The 18,086-nt window shown below is 47.2% G+C and overlaps 1 protein-coding gene across 1 annotated transcript in view; it reads right to left on the reverse strand.

Annotated features, from left to right (window-relative positions):
• The window catches only part of LOC132826393 (immunoglobulin superfamily member 1-like), a 70,640-nt gene that overhangs the window by 22,957 nt on the left and 29,597 nt on the right, over positions 1 to 18,086 (reverse strand). The window contains exons 5-8 of the mRNA XM_060842286.1: positions 15,942 to 16,049; positions 13,167 to 13,230; positions 9,759 to 9,868; positions 6,007 to 6,037 (exon numbers count right to left, since the gene is read on the reverse strand). Coding sequence (XP_060698269.1) covers positions 6,007 to 6,037; positions 9,759 to 9,868; positions 13,167 to 13,230; positions 15,942 to 16,049 — 313 coding nt within the window. The remainder of the gene's footprint in view (positions 1 to 6,006; positions 6,038 to 9,758; positions 9,869 to 13,166; positions 13,231 to 15,941; positions 16,050 to 18,086) is intronic.

Below are 18,086 nucleotides of genomic sequence, written 5' to 3' on the forward strand. Positions count from 1 at the left end.
TCCTGGTGCCAGGGTGAAAGACATTGTGGACAGAATGCAGGACATCCTCAAGGACGAAGGTGAAGAGTTAGAGGTGGTGGTACACGTCAGCACAAATGATGTCAGAAAGAAGAGGAGGAACATACTACAGCGGGACTTCAGAGAACTAGGAAGAAGGCTGAAAAACAGGACGTCCCAGGGTGGTTATCTCCGGTTTGCTTCCAGTTCCTCGGGCTGGTGAGGCCAGAAACAGGGAGATCATGGACTTGAACGTGTGGCTGGGGAACTGGTGCAGGAAGCAAGGATTTAAATTCTTGGATCACTGGGGTATGTTTTGTGGTCAGCATAAATTCAACAAGAGAGATGGTTTGCACCTTAATACGTTAGGGACCAGCATTCTGACAGGCAGGTTTGCTACTGCAACACAGCTACGTTTAAACTAAGTAGCGGCGGCGGGGGTGGGGGGGGGGGGGGAGGGGGGAACAAGCTGGATGTTTAAGAAGGAGATTGAAGGGAAAGTTAGAACAAGGGAAGTCAAGAAAGACAACTGTATCAATGAGGCAGAAAACTCAGAAAGGGATCATGCTGTAAGGTTGAGTGAAATAGGAGTTGATGGGAAGGGTGAGGGCAGTAACAAATTAAAAATACTATGCATGAATGCACAAAGCATTAGAAATAAGATGGATGAGCTTGAGGCTCTTTTGGAAATTGGCAGATACGATGTTGTGGGGATAACTGAGACATGGCTTCAAGTGGACAGGGCCTGGGAAATGAATATTCAAGGCTACATGTGCTATCGTAAGGACAGACTGACGGGCAGAGGGGGTGGGGTGGCCATGTTGGTAGGGGAGGATATTCAGTCCCTTACGCGGGGGGACCTAGAATCAGGGGATGTAGAGTCAGTGTGGATAGAGCTGAAAAATACTAAGGTTGTAAAGACCCTCTTGGGAGTTATCTACAGGCCCCCAAACAGTAAACTGGATGTCGGATGTAAGTTAAATCAGAAGCTGAAATTGGCCTGTCGCAAAGATGTTACTACAGTTGTTATGGGGGATTTCAACATGCAGGTAGACTGGGAGAATCAGGATGGTATTGGACCTCAAGAAAGAGACTTTATGGAGTGCCTCAGAGATGGATTCTTAGAACAGCTGGTGCTGGAGCTGACCAGGGAAGGCAATTCTGGATCTGGTGTTGTGCAACGAACCAGAATTGGTCAGGGACCTCGAAGTGAAGGAGCCACTGGGAAGTAGTGACCATAATACAATAAGCTTCAATCTGCAATTTGAGAGGGAGAGAGTACAATCGGAAGTGACAATATTTCTGTTGAATAAAGGGAACTATGGAGCTATGAGGGAGGAGCTGGCCAAAGTTCAATGGTGCAATACCTTAGCAGGGATGACCGTGGAGGAACAATGGCAGATATTTCTGTATATAATGTAGAAGTTGCAGGATCAGTTCATTCCAAAAAGGAAGAAAGATCCCAGGAGGAGGCATGGGCGGCCGTGGCTGACGAGGGAAGTTAAGAAACATATAAATTAAAAGAGAAAAAGTATAACATAGCAAAGATAAGTGGGAAAACGGAGGACTGGGAAGCTTTTAAGGAACAACAGAGGATTACTAAGAAGGAAATACACAGAGAAAAAATGAGGTACGAAGGTAAACTGGCCAATAATATAAAGGAGGATAGTAAAAGTTTTTTTAGGTATGTGAAAAGCAAAAAAATGGTTAAGACTAAAATTTGGCCTTTGAAGACAGAAACAGGGGACAAAGAAATGGCAGAAGAATTGATTTGGTATTTCAGATCTGTGTTCACTGGGGAAGACACAAGCAATCTCCCTGAGGTAACAGTGGCTGAAGGACCTGAACTTAAGGGAATCTATATTTGCCAGGAATTGGTGTTGGAGAGACTGTTAGGTCTGATGGTTGATAAGTCCCTGGGGCCAGATGGTCTACATCCCGGGGTATTGAAGGAGGTGGCTCGAGAAATCGTGGATGCGTTGGTGATTATTTTCCAGAGTTCGATAGATTTGGGATCAGTTCCTGCGGATTGGAGGGTGGCTAATATTATACCACTTTTTAAGAAAGGTGGGAGAGAGAAAGCAGGAAATTATAGACTAGTTAATCTGACCTCAGTGGTGGGAAAGATGCTGGAGTCTATTATAAAGGATGAAATTATGACACATCTGGATAGTAGTAGCAGGATAGGTCATAGTCAGCATGGATTTATGAAGGGGAAATCATGCTTCTGGAATTTTTTGAGGATGTAACTCTGAAGATGGACGAGGGAGATCCAGTAGATGTAGTGTACCTGGACTTTCAGAAAGCTTTTGATAAAGTCCCACATAGGAGGTTAGTGAGCAAAATTAGGGTGCATGGTATTGGGGGCAAAGTACTAACTTGGATTGAAAGTTGGTTGACTGATAGGAAACAAAGAGTAGTGATAAACGGCTCCATTTCAGACTGGCATGCAGTGACCAGTGGGGTACCGCAGGGATCAGTACTGGGACCGCAGCTTTTTACAATATATGTTAATGATATAGAAGATGGTATTAGTAATAACATTAGCAAATTTGCTGATGATAGTAAGCTGGGTGGCAGGGTGAAATGTGATGAGGATGTTAGGAGATTACAGGGTGACCTGGACAAGTTAGGTGAGTGGGCAGATGCATGGCAGATGCAATTTAATGTGGATAAATGTATGGTTATCCACTTTGGTGGCAAGAACAGGAAGGCAGATTACTACCTAAACGGAATAAATTTAGGTAAAGGGGCAGTACAAAGAGATCTGGGTGTTCTTGTACACCAGTCAATGAAGGTAAGCATACAGGTACAGCAGGTAGTGAAGAAGGCTAATAGCATGCTGGCCTTCATAACAAGAGGGATTGAGTATAGAAGTGAAGAGGTTCTTCTGCAGCTGTACAGGGCCCTGGTGAGACCACACCTGGAGTACTGTGTGCAGTTCTGGTCGCCAAATTTGAGGAAAGACATTCTGGCTATTGAGGGAGTGCAGTGTAGGTTCACGAGGTCAATTCCTGGAATGGCGGGATTACCTTACACTGAAAGACTGAAGCGACTGGGCTTGTATACCCTTGAGTTTAGAAGACCAAGAGGGGATATGATTGAGACATATAAGATTATTAAATGATTGGACACTCTGGCAGCAGGAAACATGTTTCCGCTGATGGGTGAGTACCGAACCAGAGGACCCAGCTTAAAAATACGGGGTAGACCATTTAGGACAGAGATGAGGAGAAAATTCTTCACCCAGAGAGTGGTGGCTGTGTGGAATGCTCTTCCTCAGAGGGCAGTGGAGACCCAGTCTCTGGATTCATTTAAGAAAGAGTTGGATAGAGCTCTCAAGGATAGTGGAATCAAGGGTTATGGAGATAAGGCAGGAACAGGATACTGATTAAGGATGATCAGCCATGATCATATTGAATGGTGGTGCAGGCTCAAAGGGCAGAATGGCCTACTCCTGCACCTATTGTCTATTGTCTATTGATACAGTAGTGCAGCAGATACAGCAGTGTAGCTGATATAGCAGTGTAGCAGATACAGCAGTGTAGCTGATATAGCAGTGTAGCAGATATAGTAGTGTAGCAGATATAGCCATGTAGCTAATATAGCAGTGTAGCAGATACAGCAGTGTAGCTGATACAGCAGTGTAGCAGATACAGCAGTGTAGCAGATACAGCAATGTCGCACTGAAGGAACCGGCTGTCTCATCCGAGCTGTTGACGGTTCATGTGGTTATAGAATATTTCCTGGCAATATTTGTAATGTATGTCCAACCTGCAACTCTAGTGAACAAAAACCAACCCAGCTGGTTATTCAACCCTTTTCAATATGGGGTATCTTCCTGTGTGGCAGTTGACACATTTCTTTGTAATTCATTGACAAAGCATTGGTATATTCTATGGATGTGATAAGCTACTACATAAATGCAACTTCTCTCCTCTCACCCACAGTTTCCATGAGGATAGCCTGTCTGAAGGGAATTGTCAATTTAGCAGTAGTTGGTGATGGAAGGATGTTGGAAAAGGCTATGGCAATATAAATATAACACCGAGCTGGAAGTTTTTGCTGCAAACGTTTCGTACCCTGGCTAGGGAACATCATCAGTGCTATTGGAGCCTCCTGTGAAGCGCTGCTTTGATGTTTCTTCCGGTATTTATAGTGGTTTGTTCTTGCCGCTTCCGGGTGTCAGTTTCAGCTGTAGTGGTTTGTATGTGGGGTCCAGGTCGGTGTGTCTGTTGATGGATGTTCTTGCCGTTTCCAGGTGTCAGTTTCAGCTGTAGTGGTTTATATATGGGGTCCAGGTCTATGTGTCTGTTAATGGAGTTTGTGGATGAATGCCATGCCTCTAGGAATTCCCTGGCTGTTCTCTGTCTGGCTTGTCCTATGATGGTAGTGTTTTCCCAGTCAAATTCATGTTCCTGGTTGTCTGAGTGTATGGCTACTAGGGATAGCTGGTCGTGTCGTTTTGTAGCTAGCTGATGTTCATGGATGCGGATTGTTAGCTGTCTTCAGCTGTCTTGACACGACCAGCTATCTCTAGTAGCCATACACTCAGACAACCAGGAACATGAATTTGACTGGGAAAACACTACCATCATAGGACAAGCCAGACAGAGAACAGCCAGGGAATTCCTACAGGCATGGCATTCATCCACAAACTCCATTAACAGACACATGGACCTGGACCCCATATACAAACAACTACAGCTGAAACTGACACCCGGAAGCGGCAAGAACACCCATCAACAGACACATCGACCTGGACCCCATATACAAACTACTACAGCTGAAACTGACACCCGGAAGCGGCAAGAACAAACCACTATAAATACCAGAAGAAACATCAAAGCAGCGCTTCACAGGAGGCTCCAATAGCACTGATGATGTTCCCTAGCCAGAGAACGAAACGTTTGCAGCAAAAACTTCCAGCTCGGCGAACAGAACCACAACAACGGACACCCGAGCTACAAATCTTCAACCAGACTATAAATATAACAATTTAAGCATGTGCAGGTGGATTAGTATTTAGTTTAATTTATGGATTTATTTTAAAGTTAATAAAGAGACCAACAGTACTCACTTTAGCTGGCCACATATTGTCCAAATAAACCTGACTTGTTCACCAATCGTTGACTCAATAATGATAAAGGTAGAGAGGAGTTCTGCCTGATGTTCAGAGCCAAATGGGTGTAGTATTGACTGAGTCATTTGTCAGAAGGATGAATGGATGTAAGGATCAATGGACCTGGAATCAATCGCTGTCGAGATTAATGGGTACAGGGATCAATAGGTGTCCAAATCAATAGGTACAAGGATCAATGACTGGACAGATTAATGGTCCCCATACCTGATGATGAAAGACCAAGAATCTTGTAAAATTGCTTGTCAGACCTCACTATATTGAAAGCAGCAAGTTTTCCGTGATATCAATTCTGAGCATTGCAACAGTGACTATTAAAGTTTGAAAGGACATAACCTGATGTAAAGTGCTATAGCACATGCCAAGGTTGTAAAATATACGCACATGCCTGTTTTTGTAACTGCCTGTCACCCTGACAGTATCCAGGGTTCGGGTGTGGTCGGGCTGGTCTGGGATACCTTGGTGAGCGGGTGACAGTTGCCTGTGAAACTGTATTCGAGTATGGGGGAGTTAAAAAGCAAAATAAACAAGAAATGGAGATCCTTTAGCTGCATTCTCAGTGATATGAGGACAGCATTTTACAGACAGAAGATCAAAATAAAAAGCACAGAACCATTTTAAATTAGGAAACACAAATATTAAGAGCGGTGTGTGTGCTGTTTGACTCATTTTTATAGTCATAAAGCTACAGTTAAGGGGCTATTGTGGTGCAGTGTCCCTACCTCAGCGACAGAAGCATGACTTTACATCCCATTTGCTCCAGAGGTATGTCATGGTATCCCTGGGCAGGTTGATTAGAACTTAGCTGAAAACCACAGTTAAACCTGAATTGAGCTCTGCCTGGGTAGCCCCGTACAATAAACACTTACCAAGACGCTGTCTCCATCTTTTCCCGGAGCACTGAAAAGAATGAGTTTGACATCAGTCAGACATTACGTCAGTGAACCTTGTATCAGTGATGATCCACCATACCTCAAACACCCACACACCAGCCAGCTGTGACAGCTCCATTGCAATTGTTAACAATTTCATTCATCCCTCAAGTGCCCTGGACGTGATCCTTCAAGTGTTTGCAGGTTGAGAAGGTGGGAAGGCTGATGACGAACACTCTGGGGTTTAATTTACTCTGTTTGCTATTTTTAACTTGCTCATTAGCATTTTCAAGAAAAAGACTGCCTGAATTGTACAGCATTGTTAGCTGGAGCTCTGCAAAAGCCCCGTGCCCATCAAGTGAACATCTCTGTTGGAAGCACTGATTTACAGAGGTGACCTCATTAAGGAGGAGTGCAGACAATATTTCTCGGGTCGGTGTGTTTCCAACACCTGCAACGAAAGTATCTCACACAGTAAAATTCAGTCAGAATGCAACTGTCTAGTTATCAGGGGGACTGCCAACTGCCTCACCAATCACCGGTCAAATGGTAATCTTCCAGTAAAATGACAGTGAGTAGGGCTCCTGAGTCTGGGACTCATCCACTGCATTCGGTTTCCTTTCCGTTCCTTTTTTTTTCTCTTTTCACATTTCTTTTTCTTTTGTTTTCATTTACTTACTTCTTTGTCAAACCCAGCGCAGACTCAAGGTGGGCTGTGATTGGGCCCAGTGCAGACTCGAGGCGGGCGGTGAGTGGGCCCAGCGCAGACTCAAGGTGGGCAGTGATTGGGCCCAGTGCAGACTCGAGGCGGGCGGTGAGTGGGCCCAGTGCAGACTCGAGGTGGGCGGTGATTGGGCCCAGCGCAGACTCGAGGCGGGCGGTGAGTGGGCCCAGTGCAGACTCGAGGTGGGCGGTGATTGGGCCCAGCGCAGACTCGAGGCGGGCGGTGAGTGGGCCCAGTGCAGACTCGAGGCGGGCGGTGATTGGGCCCAGTGCAGACTCGATGCGGGCAGTGATTGGGCCCAGCACAGACTCGAGGCGGGCGGTGAGTGGGCCCAGTGCAGACTCGAGGCGGGCAGTGATTGGGCCCAGTGCAGACTCGATGCGGGCGGTGAGTGGGCCCAGCGCAGACTCGATGCGGGCGGTGTGTGGGCCCAGCGCAGACTCGATGCGGGCGGTGTGTGGGCCCAGCGCAGACTCGAGGCGGGTGGTGAGTGGGCCCAGCACAGACTCGACGCGGGCGGTGAGTGGGCCCAGTGCAGACTCAAGGTGGGCAGTGATTGGGCCCAGCACAGACTCGACGCGGGCGGTGAGTGGGCCCAGCGCAGACTCGATGCGGGCGGTGTGTGGGCCCAGCGCAGACTCGATGCGGGCGGTGTGTGGGCCCAGCACAGACTCGACGCGGGCGGTGAGTGGGCCCAGCACAGACTCGACGCGGGCGGCGAGTGGGCCCAGCACAGACTCGACGCGGGCGGTGAGTGGGCCCAGTGCAGACTCAAGGTGGGCAGTGATTGGGCCCAGCACAGACTCGACGCGGGCGGCGAGTGGGCCCAGCACAGATGTGAAGTGAGCCCAGTGGCTTCTGTATCGACGAGGTGATCCTAGAACAGACCCATAGGTGTGTACAGCGGAGGTAAGTTTGGGTTCCCAGCAGCGTCTGCTTCCAGTGGCAGCGGCAGTGGTAGTGAGTTTGGGCCCAGCATGAGAGCTGGTGGCATCAGCAGCAGCTGCATTGGTGAGGGTGGGCCCAAGGCTGACTTACGGTGGCAGTGGGGTTGGCTTTGGTGCAGTACCCAGCAGCATCGGTGGTGGCTGCATTGGCAAAGTCCAGTGAGGATTCAGTAACGAGGGCATCTGGGGAGGCAAGATGGAACCAAAAAGTGGGCGACTTTCTTTCCAGTGATGGTGTGGCACAAAGGGCCTGTACCTGGCGACCATGCCCAAGGCCCAGGGTGGACAGGCAGGAGGCTGGAAGAACACAGCAAGCCAGGCAACATCATCAGGTGGAAAAGTCAACGTTTTGGGTGTAACCTCTCTTCAGGACAGTCCTAAGGAAGGTTTACACCTGAAACATTGGCTTCTCCACCTCCTGCTGCTGCCTGCCTTGCTGTGTTCTCCCAGCCTCCTGCCTGTCGATGCTGCCTGCCTTGCTGTGCTCTCCCAGCCTCCTGCCTGTCGATGCTGCCTGCCTTGCTGTGCTCTCCCAGCCTCCTGCCTGTCGATGCTGCCTGCCTTGCTGTGTTCTTCCAGCCTCCTGCCTGTTGATGCTGCCTGCCTTGCTGTGTCCCTCCAGCCTCCTGCCTGTCGATGCTGCCTGCCTTGCTGTGCTCTCCCAGCCTCCTGCCTGTTGATGCTGCCTGCCTTGCTGTGCTCTCCCAGCCTCCTGCCTGTTGATGCTGCCTGCCTTGCTGTGCTCTCCCAGCCTCCTGCCTGTCGATGCTGCCTGCCTTGCTGTGCTCTCCCAGCCTCCTGCCTGTCGATGCTGCCTGCCTTGCTGTGTTCTTCCAACCTCCTGCCCGTCTACCTTGGATTCCAGCACCTAATGTTTTTTTGTCTCTAGCCCATGGTGGAGCACTTAACAAGAAGAACTGTAAAGTTAGACATTATTTCTTTACTCTCCTGCCGTTGTGTTCTATGTTTTGGTTTACTTTTCTGTGTTTTAAGATGATACCAGACTGTGGCGACACCACACAACACTTTTCACTGTGTTTTGTAACAAAATACACATGACAATAAACAGAATAAAATAAAATAAAATGGCCTCCACACCTGAATCATGTCTCAGCCTGGAGATAAACCGAGCTGAGAGTAAATGGGTATCCAGAGAATCAAGCAGAAATAAGACTGTCAAAATCTGCTTGTAATGTTGCTCATCATCCTGACACAGACATCACTGGGTCAAAGTTTTGAAATTCTCTATCTATCACCACTAGAGGGAGCATCACATGCAGTTTTACAATTGTAATTGCACCCAAACACACACTCACCCTTACACTAGCTCTCGGGCTGGTACACACTCTCACATGCACATCACTACACAGATTCGTGGGCGGCACGGTGGCACAGTGGTTAGCACTGCTGCCTCACAGCGCCTGAGACCCGGGTTCAATTCCCGACTCAGGCGAATGACTGTGTGGAGTTTGCACGTTCTCCCCGTGTCTGCGTGGGTTTCCTCTGTGTGCTCCGGTTTCCTCCCACAGTCCAAAGATGTGCGGGTCAGGTGAATTGGCCATGCTAAATTGCCCGTAGTGTTAGATAAGGGGTGAATGTAGGGGTATGGGTGGGTTGTGCTTCGGCGGGTCGGTGTGGCCTTGTTGGGCTGAAGGGCCTGTTTCCACACTGTAGAGAATCTAATCTAATCAGATGCACTCATGCAAATACGCATACATGTTTACACACCCACACGTGCACACACAAACTTGTACACACACTTATGCATCCACACTTGCACATGAACATTTACACATACACTATGCACCCTCACAATATTCATATACACTCATGTTGCAAACCACAAACACAGACACGCACACACAGCAACACATACACATCAACACACACAGATACATATATAAAGCCACACAAAAACGCACAATCATCAGCACACACAGACGCACACATGAAGATACACACAAACACACACACACAAAAGCACATGCCTACTCATACATCGAAGCACCGAATCCTCGTACTGCATTGCAGTCTTGTCTCCTACCATCAGTATTCTGCCCCACTTCATTCCTTTTTACCTGCTGCCCTTTTGAGGTCCTCAGCTTTTTTAATGTACGGTTGCACACTCTTATTTTCAGACTTCAGGCTCTTGTTGTCTTCATTGCTTCTCGGTATTTTATGTTGGTTCCTTAATTATTGGAATAAAAAGTTTATTGTTGTAGAAAAGGAAGAGAGAAAGCAAAGATGGAAATGGCAAGGTTTTAATTAAACATTGAACATTGCTGCTCTCAGAGAGTTTGATGTAGTGTAGAAATATTACATCAAAGTACAACAGCACTATGTGTCAGCTGAATATTCCTCGTAAGGTAACAACCACTTATTCGATTTAATGCAATATCTGAAATGTAAATTACATACAATCGGGACAAGATGGAAATGTCCAAGGACTTTATCTCATAAGAAAATATTAAAGCATTAATAAAAATGATAAGTTCTCCCACTATAATAATGTATAAGAGGAGGGAATGTAATTAGACTTTAAATTCAGGGAGAGCTGAGGAATATATTGACCCTCAGGGCCCATGAATGAAGATGGATCTTCATACCATATCCAATTAACCACTTCAATGTAAACCCAATGTCATCCTTTTGAAACATATGTTGCAGGCTTAAAGGAAGAATGTCCAATGACTTTAATATTTATGGCTTGCTCAGTTGTTCCTGATCTGAATCTCTTGTACCCATTTACTGGCTGTGGCATCAAATCGATGATATCAACAGATCTTTGTTTCAGGATGAGGATTCAACAGCAACCATACCTTCTTAAGAGGCAAAGTTCACAGAATTCAAATAGGGCAAGGCAATACCTACAACTGTAATAAACTATAGCTGAAAATGTGTTGCTGGAAAAGCTCAGCAGGTCAGGCAGCATCCAAGGAGCAGGAGAAACGACATTTCGGGCATGAGCCCTTCTTCAGGAGAGAGCAACGCTCCTGAAGAAGGGCTTATGCCCGAAACGTTGATCCTCCTGCTCCTCGGATGCTGCCTGACCTGCTGCGCTTTTCCAGCAACACATTTTCAGCTCTGATCTCCAGCATCTGCAGTCTTCACTTTCTCCTGTGATAAACTATACCCTACTACTGATATCTATTATAACTTTGACCTTAACAACTATACTATTAAAGCTATAGTGATCACTTTCTCACACAAAGCTTGTCAAATTTAGAACCATCTTCCCAAAAGGCAATGCCCAATGTCCACACATCAGTTGGAACATTCATGACTGTGGCATGGTGGCTGAGTGGTCAGCGTTGCTACCTCACATCGCTGGGGTTTGATCCCAGCCTTGGGTGACTGGTGGAGTTGCAGGTGGATAGGATAGTGAAGAAGGTGTTTGGTATGCTTTCCTTTATTGGTCAGTGTATTGAGTACAGGAGTTGGGAGGTCATGTTGCGGCTGTACAGAACATTGGTGAGGCCACTGTTGGAATATTGCGTGCAATTCTGGTCTCCTTCCTATCAGAAAGAATGTTATGAAACTTGGAAGGGTTCAGAAAAGATTTACAAGGATGTTGTCAAGGTTGGAGGATTTGAGCTATAGGGAGAGATTGAATAGGCTGGGGCTGTTTTCCCTGGAGTGTCGGAGGCTGAAGGGAGACCTTATAGAGGTTTATAAAATCAAGAGGGGCATGGATAGGGTAAATAGACAAAGTCTTTTCCCTGGGGTGGGGGAATCTGTAACTAAAGAGCATAGGTTTAGGGTGAGAGGGGAACGATATAAAAGAGACCTATGGGGCAACTTTTTCACACAGAGGGTGGTACATGTATGGAATGAGCTGCCAGAGGAAGTGGTGGAGGCTGGTACAATTGCAACATTTAAAAGGTATTTGGATGGGTATATGAATAGGAAGGGTTTGGAGGGATATGGGCCGGGTGCTGCAGGTGGAATTGACATGGTGGCTCAGTGGTTAGCACTGCTGCCTCACAGCACCAGGGTCCCAGGTTTGATTCCAGCCTCGGGCAACTGTCTGTGTGGAGTTTGCACATTCTCCCCGTGTCTGTATGGGTTTCCTCCGGGCCTTCCAGTTTCCTCCCTCAGTCAAAAAGATGTGCAGGTCAGGTGAATTTGCCATGCTAAATTACCCGTAGTGTTAGGTGCATCTGGGTGGGTTACTCTTCGGAGGGTTGGTGTGAACTGATTAGGCCGAAGGGCCTGTTTCCACACTGTAGAGAATCTAATCTAAATCTGAGATATCAGGTCGGCATGGGTGAGTTGGACTGAAGGGTCTGTTTCCGTGCTGTACATCTCTCTGACTGTGTGGAGTTTGCACATTGTCTCTGTGTCTCCGTGGGTTTCCTCCGGGTGCTCTGGTTCCCTCCCACAATCCATAGATGTGCAGGTTAGGTGGATTGGCCATGCTAAATACCCATAGGCGTAGGCTAGATGCATGAGGTAGGGGTAAATACAAGGGAAATGGGTGTGGGTGGGAAACTCTTCAGAGGGTCGGTCTGGACTTGTTGAGCCGAAGGGCCTGTTTCCACACTGTTGGGGTTCAATAATTGATTCTATGATTGAGACCCATAGATTTTTAATGATTTCAAATGATATGGATTGAAGGTGGGAACACATCAAAGGACAGAGTCATAGAATGGTTACAGCACAATAGGAGTTACCATTGACCAGAAACTCAACTGGACTCGCTACATGTATACAGTGGATACAAGAGCAGGTCAGAGAATATTTGAGTAAAAAGTGAGGTCTGCAGATGCTGGAGATCAGAGCTGAAAATGTGTTGCTGATTAAAGCGCAGCAGGTCAGGCAGCATCCAAGGAACAGGAAATTCAACATTTCGGGCTAAAGCCCTTCATCAGGAATCAGAGAATATTAGGGTGAGTAACTCACCTCCTGACTCCCTAAAGCCTGTCCACCATCTACAAGAATGTGATGGAATGTTCCCCATTTGCCTGGATAAGTGCAGCTCCAACAACACTCAAGAAGCTTGACACTATCCAGGACAGAGCAGCTCACTTGATTGGCACCACAACCACAAACATCCACTCCCTCCACCACCGACACTCAGTAGCAGCAGTGTGTACTATCTACAAGCTGCACTGCAGAAAGTCACCAAAGATCCTCAGTCAGCAGCTTCCAAACCCACAACCACTTCCTTCTGGAAGGACATGGGCAGCAGATACATGGGAACACCACCCCCTGCAGGTTCCCCTCCCAGCCACTCACCATCCTGACTTGGAAATATATCGCCGTTCCTTCACTATCACTGGGACAAAATCCTGGAATTCCCTCCCTAAGGGCATTGTGGGTCAACCCACAGCACATGGACTGTAGGAGTTCAAGAAGGCAGCTCACCCCCAACCTTCTCAAGGGGCAACTAGGGACGGGGTGATAAATACTGGGCCCAGCCAGCAACACCCACATCCCAGAGGTGAATAAAAAAAAGTTTAACATTTCTGATTCCAGTTCCTTACTTTGAGTTGCTTCTCAACAGCTTGCTGCTTTTGTTCCTGGAGTTTGCTTTCTTGCTTTTCTGCACTGTATCAGAGAAAAAACATCATGAATGGACAATAAATCGCAATTCACACACACACATCAGCAGCAGTTCAGTAAATAACCAATATCCCAGGTCATGGATGTTGACAAGATCAACACAAGAGGGATTATTGCTTTAATTCTCAATATGGAGGAGAAAGTGAGGTCTGCAGATGCTGGAGTATCAGAGCTGAAAATGTGTTGCTGGAAAAGCGCAGCAGGTCAGGCAGCATCCAAGGAACAGGAAATTCGACGTTTCAGGCATAAGCCCTTCATTCCTGATGAAGGGCTTATGCCCGAAACGTTGAATTTCCTGTTCCTTGGATGCTGCCTGACCTGCTGCGCTTTTCCAGCAACACATTTTCAGTTTAATTCTCAATCTGTTTGGTTACATTATAAATGCACTTATTTGGCAGCTCATTCCCCCACCTTAACTCTTACTGCTCTTTTGTGGACTGTTTCTTCCTGGGCTGAGAGAGAGAGAGAGAGGAGGGTATTAAAGCAGGTGGGAGTGTGTGACACAGCTGGTACTGTTGGTGCAGGTGGGGAGGTGTCCCCAGTGAGTAAATGGGCAGCACTGAAGGCAGTCAGGGTTATAGTGGTGTCAGGGGTTAGGGCAGGTGACGGACAGTGAGAGAAGATGTAGGCAATAGTGAGAGTGAGAGAGTGTGAGCCTTTAATGGAGGATGGGGACAATAGCAGAGATAGAGAGAGAAGGTGGTGTCACCTACCCTGGTGGGGTGGAGAATGTTATTAGATATTCCTGAAGGTCTCTGAGACTGCACTGATGCTCAGGCACCCTCTGACCAGCCTGGCATGGTTTGGAACCCTGGCTTCCCCTGCTCACCTTGGGGAGGGGGGGTGGGGGGGGCAGGAGAGGAGGTCTCAGCAGCACCCCCTGTCCAGAGGGAGCTCTGGGTCCCTGATCAGCCAGGGGGTCAGCCGTGGCAACTGAGCAAGATCCCTACCCACACTCCCACCCCCACACCCAGCCCACACCCAACCCCACCCTACCCCCACAACCACCTCCACTCCCATCTGCACTCCCACCCCTCACCCACCTCCACCCCTACCCCCATACCCACCCCCAAACCCACACCAACTCCGACCCGTGACGGCATTGCAGAAATTCACAAAGATCCTCAGGCAGCACCTTCCAAACCCACTTCCATTTCCATCCAGAAGGACAAGGGCAGCAGATACATGGGAACACCGCCTCCTGCAGGTTCCCCTCCAAGCCACTCACCATCCTGACTTGGAAATATAGCACCGTTCCTTCAAAGTCATTGGGTCAAAACTTCCCCACCCAACAGCACGTCTTCTTCACATGGATTGCAGTGGTTCAAGAAGGCAGCTCACCATCTCCTTCTCAAGGGCAGTTAGGAATGGCCAGTAAATGCTGACTTAAGTCAATGGCCATATTACGTGAATAATTCAAAAATGGTTAAAGTTCTGGCCTTCACTCTCTGGGATTCTCTGAGGCAGCATTCATCGAGTCAGATGAAGGGCTTTTGCCTGAAACATCGATTTTCCTGCTCCTCGGATGCTGCCTGACCTGCTGTGCGGTTCCAACACCACTCTGATCGAAACTCAGAGAGTCATACAGCATGGAAACAGATCCACCAGTCCAACTTGTCCATGCCAACCAATTTACCCAAACTAAACACCTGCCTGTGTTCAACCTATATCCTTTTAAACCTTTCTTATTCACACACTAATCCAAAACCTTCTTAATGTTGTAACTGCGTGTATCTACCATTTCCTCTGGCAGTTCATTCCATATCAGGACTACCCCGTGTGAAAAAAGTTACCTCTCGGGTCCTTTCTAAAATCTTTCATTTATCACCTTAAAAATATGCCTCCTAGTTTTGAACTCGCCCATCCTAGGAAAAAGACCCTTGCTGTTCACCTTATCTATGTGCCTCATGATTTTATACACCTCTATAAGGTCACCCCTTGACCAACATAAGATTGTGGCTCAATGGCAGTTGAGAGTGGGTTGCTGGAAAAGCACAGCAGATCAGGCAGCATCCACGAAGCAGGAGGAGTGACGTTTCAGGCCGGATTGAAGGGCTTTTGCTCCTTGGATGCTGCCTGACCTGCTGCGCTTTTCCAGCAACACACTCTCAATTCTGATCTCCAGCATCTGCAGACCTCACTATCTCCCTGTGACTCATTGGCACTACCTTGTAATCCTAGCATACCTTTTCAACATTAAACATTCACATATATTGAAACATAGATCAGCTTTTTAAAAAAAAACACCTCAAGTTTTAAACTAAAATTGTAATTAAAAAAAGATTCAACCCCTTGCTTTCTGACTGACCGATGGGAATATTGCCACAGAACAGCAATCTTATTCCAACATTTGCAGAGGCTCATTGTGCTGTCTATCTCTTACTGAGGAGTCCAGTTTCTACAAGTGAGCAAGAATATCCAATCCATCCATCACTGTTAAGAACTGTGTCTGGTTACTCCTAACCCTTATGCGATTGGGATATGGAACGATGGGCCATTATCTGCTTTCTTTACTACAACCAACAGTCTGCAAGCACCTGCTCAGAAATCAGATTCTCAGAAGCTGCAAATCTCAGCATTTTTGTTCCTAGGTCATTAATTATAGAGAGCGAAAAAGTCATTCTCTGATTTATCATTCGAATAGCAAAGAAACACCAGGGAGCCATTAGATCCAACAGGTGGTGCTGTTACCCTACCTTTGAAGAGTAGAACCACAATCCCAGCCAATAACAGAATGAAGAGGCTGATGCCAACAACACTTGTGCTGCTGATTAACGCCTGCAGATCCAAACTTGTGTTGCCTGCTGGGGGGTACAGAAAATAAAACAAACAAATCAGATAAAAGTGCCAATCAATTGCCCGTAAGACCTATCTAGTGTGAATGCTGCCTGACTTTGTGAAGATAATAATGTCCAGATATCGGAGGAACTGAAATTTAAAAACAGAGGCTATGAGAAATATAGAGTTGGTCACATTTCTAACGTAGAGGATCTTTTAAGTGTTATGTAGAAATGGAGAAAATAGAAGCTGGAGTAGGCCATTCAGCCCTTCGGGCCTGTTCCACCACTCAATATGATTGTGGCTGATCATCCAACTCCGCCCCCTGTTCCTGCTTTCTCTCTGCACCCTCTGATCTCTATAAGAATTAGGTCTAAGTCCTTCTTGAAAACATTTAATATTTTGTCCTCTGGCAGAGAATTCCCCAGGCTCTTCACTCCCTGGGTGAAGAAGCCTCTCCTCATCCCAGTCCGAAATGGCCTACCCAGTATCCTCAAAGTGTGGGGCCTGGCCCTGTTACACTGGCCCAAGGGTAACACACTCTAATGCCACAGCGGGTGTAGATTCTGTTTCCCTTGCCACAGTTAGACCTGAACATATTCTACATGAATATATTAATGGACCACTGCATTATCAGATATACAGATTGTGATTAGTGGGGGGGGGGACTGGTTAGTGTGGATGGCTGGTTTGTGATTGGGGGGGATTGGTTAGTGTGGATGGCCGGTGTGTGATTAGTGGGGGGGGGGGGGGAATTGGTTAGTGTGGATGGCCGGTGTGTGATTAGTGGGGGAGGGGGGGACTGGTTAGTGTGGATGGCCGATGTGTGATTAGTGGGGGAGGGGGGGACTGGTTAGTGTGGATGGCCGGTGTGTGATTAGTGGGGGAGGGGGGGACTGGTTAGTGTGGATGGCCGATGTGTGATTATTGGGGGGGGGGGGATTGGTTAGTGTGGATGGCCAGTTTGTGATTAGTGGGGGAGGGGGGGACTGGTTAGTGTGGATGGCCGGTGTGTGATGCAGCATGATATGTATGGTATGGGTTCAGTCCCCACACCGGCTGGGATACCATGAAGGAATATCCTTCTAAACTTCCCTCCTCGCCTGAGGTACGATGACCCTCAGTATAAACCAATACCTGTGATCTCTTTCTCTCTCTCTCCCCCTCTCTCTCTCAAATGAAGCATACAGCCATCTCGTCTGACAGGACTATGGCAATTTTATATGCTTATTGTTCCATTATTTTGAACATTTAAATGCTTTGCATGTGGGGAAAAAGGCCTTGATGAAGGAACTGAGGGCATTGTCGCTATGTTTGTGGATGACACCAAGATAGAAGGAGGGACAGGTAGCGTTGAGGAAGCAGGGATACTACAGCAGGACTTGGACAGGCTGGAAGAGTGGGCACAGAGGTGGCAGATGGAATACAACGTGGGAAGGTGATAGGTTATGTAATTTTGCCGGAATAGACTATTTTCTAAATTGGGAAAGGCTTTGGAAATGTGAAGCACAAAGGGACTTGGGAGTTCAAGTTCAGGATTCACTTAAGGCTAACATGTCGGTTCAGTTGGCAGTTAAGAAGGAAGATGCAATGTTACATTTACTTCAAGACAACTAGTAAACAAGAGGTGGGATGTACTGCTGAGGCTGTATAAGGCTCTGGTTAGACTGTATTTGGAATATTGTGAGCCTCACATCTAAGGAAGGAAATGCTGGTGTTGGAGGGGGTTCCTGACAAAATTGACAAGGATGACCCTGGGTACAAAGAGCTTGTCATTGTGGATCGGCGAAGACTCTGGGTGTGTATGCGATGGAGTTCAGAAGGATGAGAGGGGGATCTGATTGAAACTTATGGAATATTGAGAGACCTGGATTCAGTGAACTTGGAGAAATGTTGACATTAGTAAGAGAGAATAGGAGCCGAGGACACAGCCTCAGAATGAATGGACCACGCTTTAGAACTGAGATGAGGAAGAATTTTTTCAGCCAGAGGGTGGGAAATCTGTGGAAGTCATTGCTGCAGGGAGTTGGGAGGCCACATCATTGAATATATTTAAGACATAG

Source organism: Hemiscyllium ocellatum, chromosome 22, assembly GCF_020745735.1.
Source record: "Hemiscyllium ocellatum isolate sHemOce1 chromosome 22, sHemOce1.pat.X.cur, whole genome shotgun sequence".
NCBI classification, from domain to species: domain Eukaryota; kingdom Metazoa; phylum Chordata; class Chondrichthyes; order Orectolobiformes; family Hemiscylliidae; genus Hemiscyllium; species Hemiscyllium ocellatum.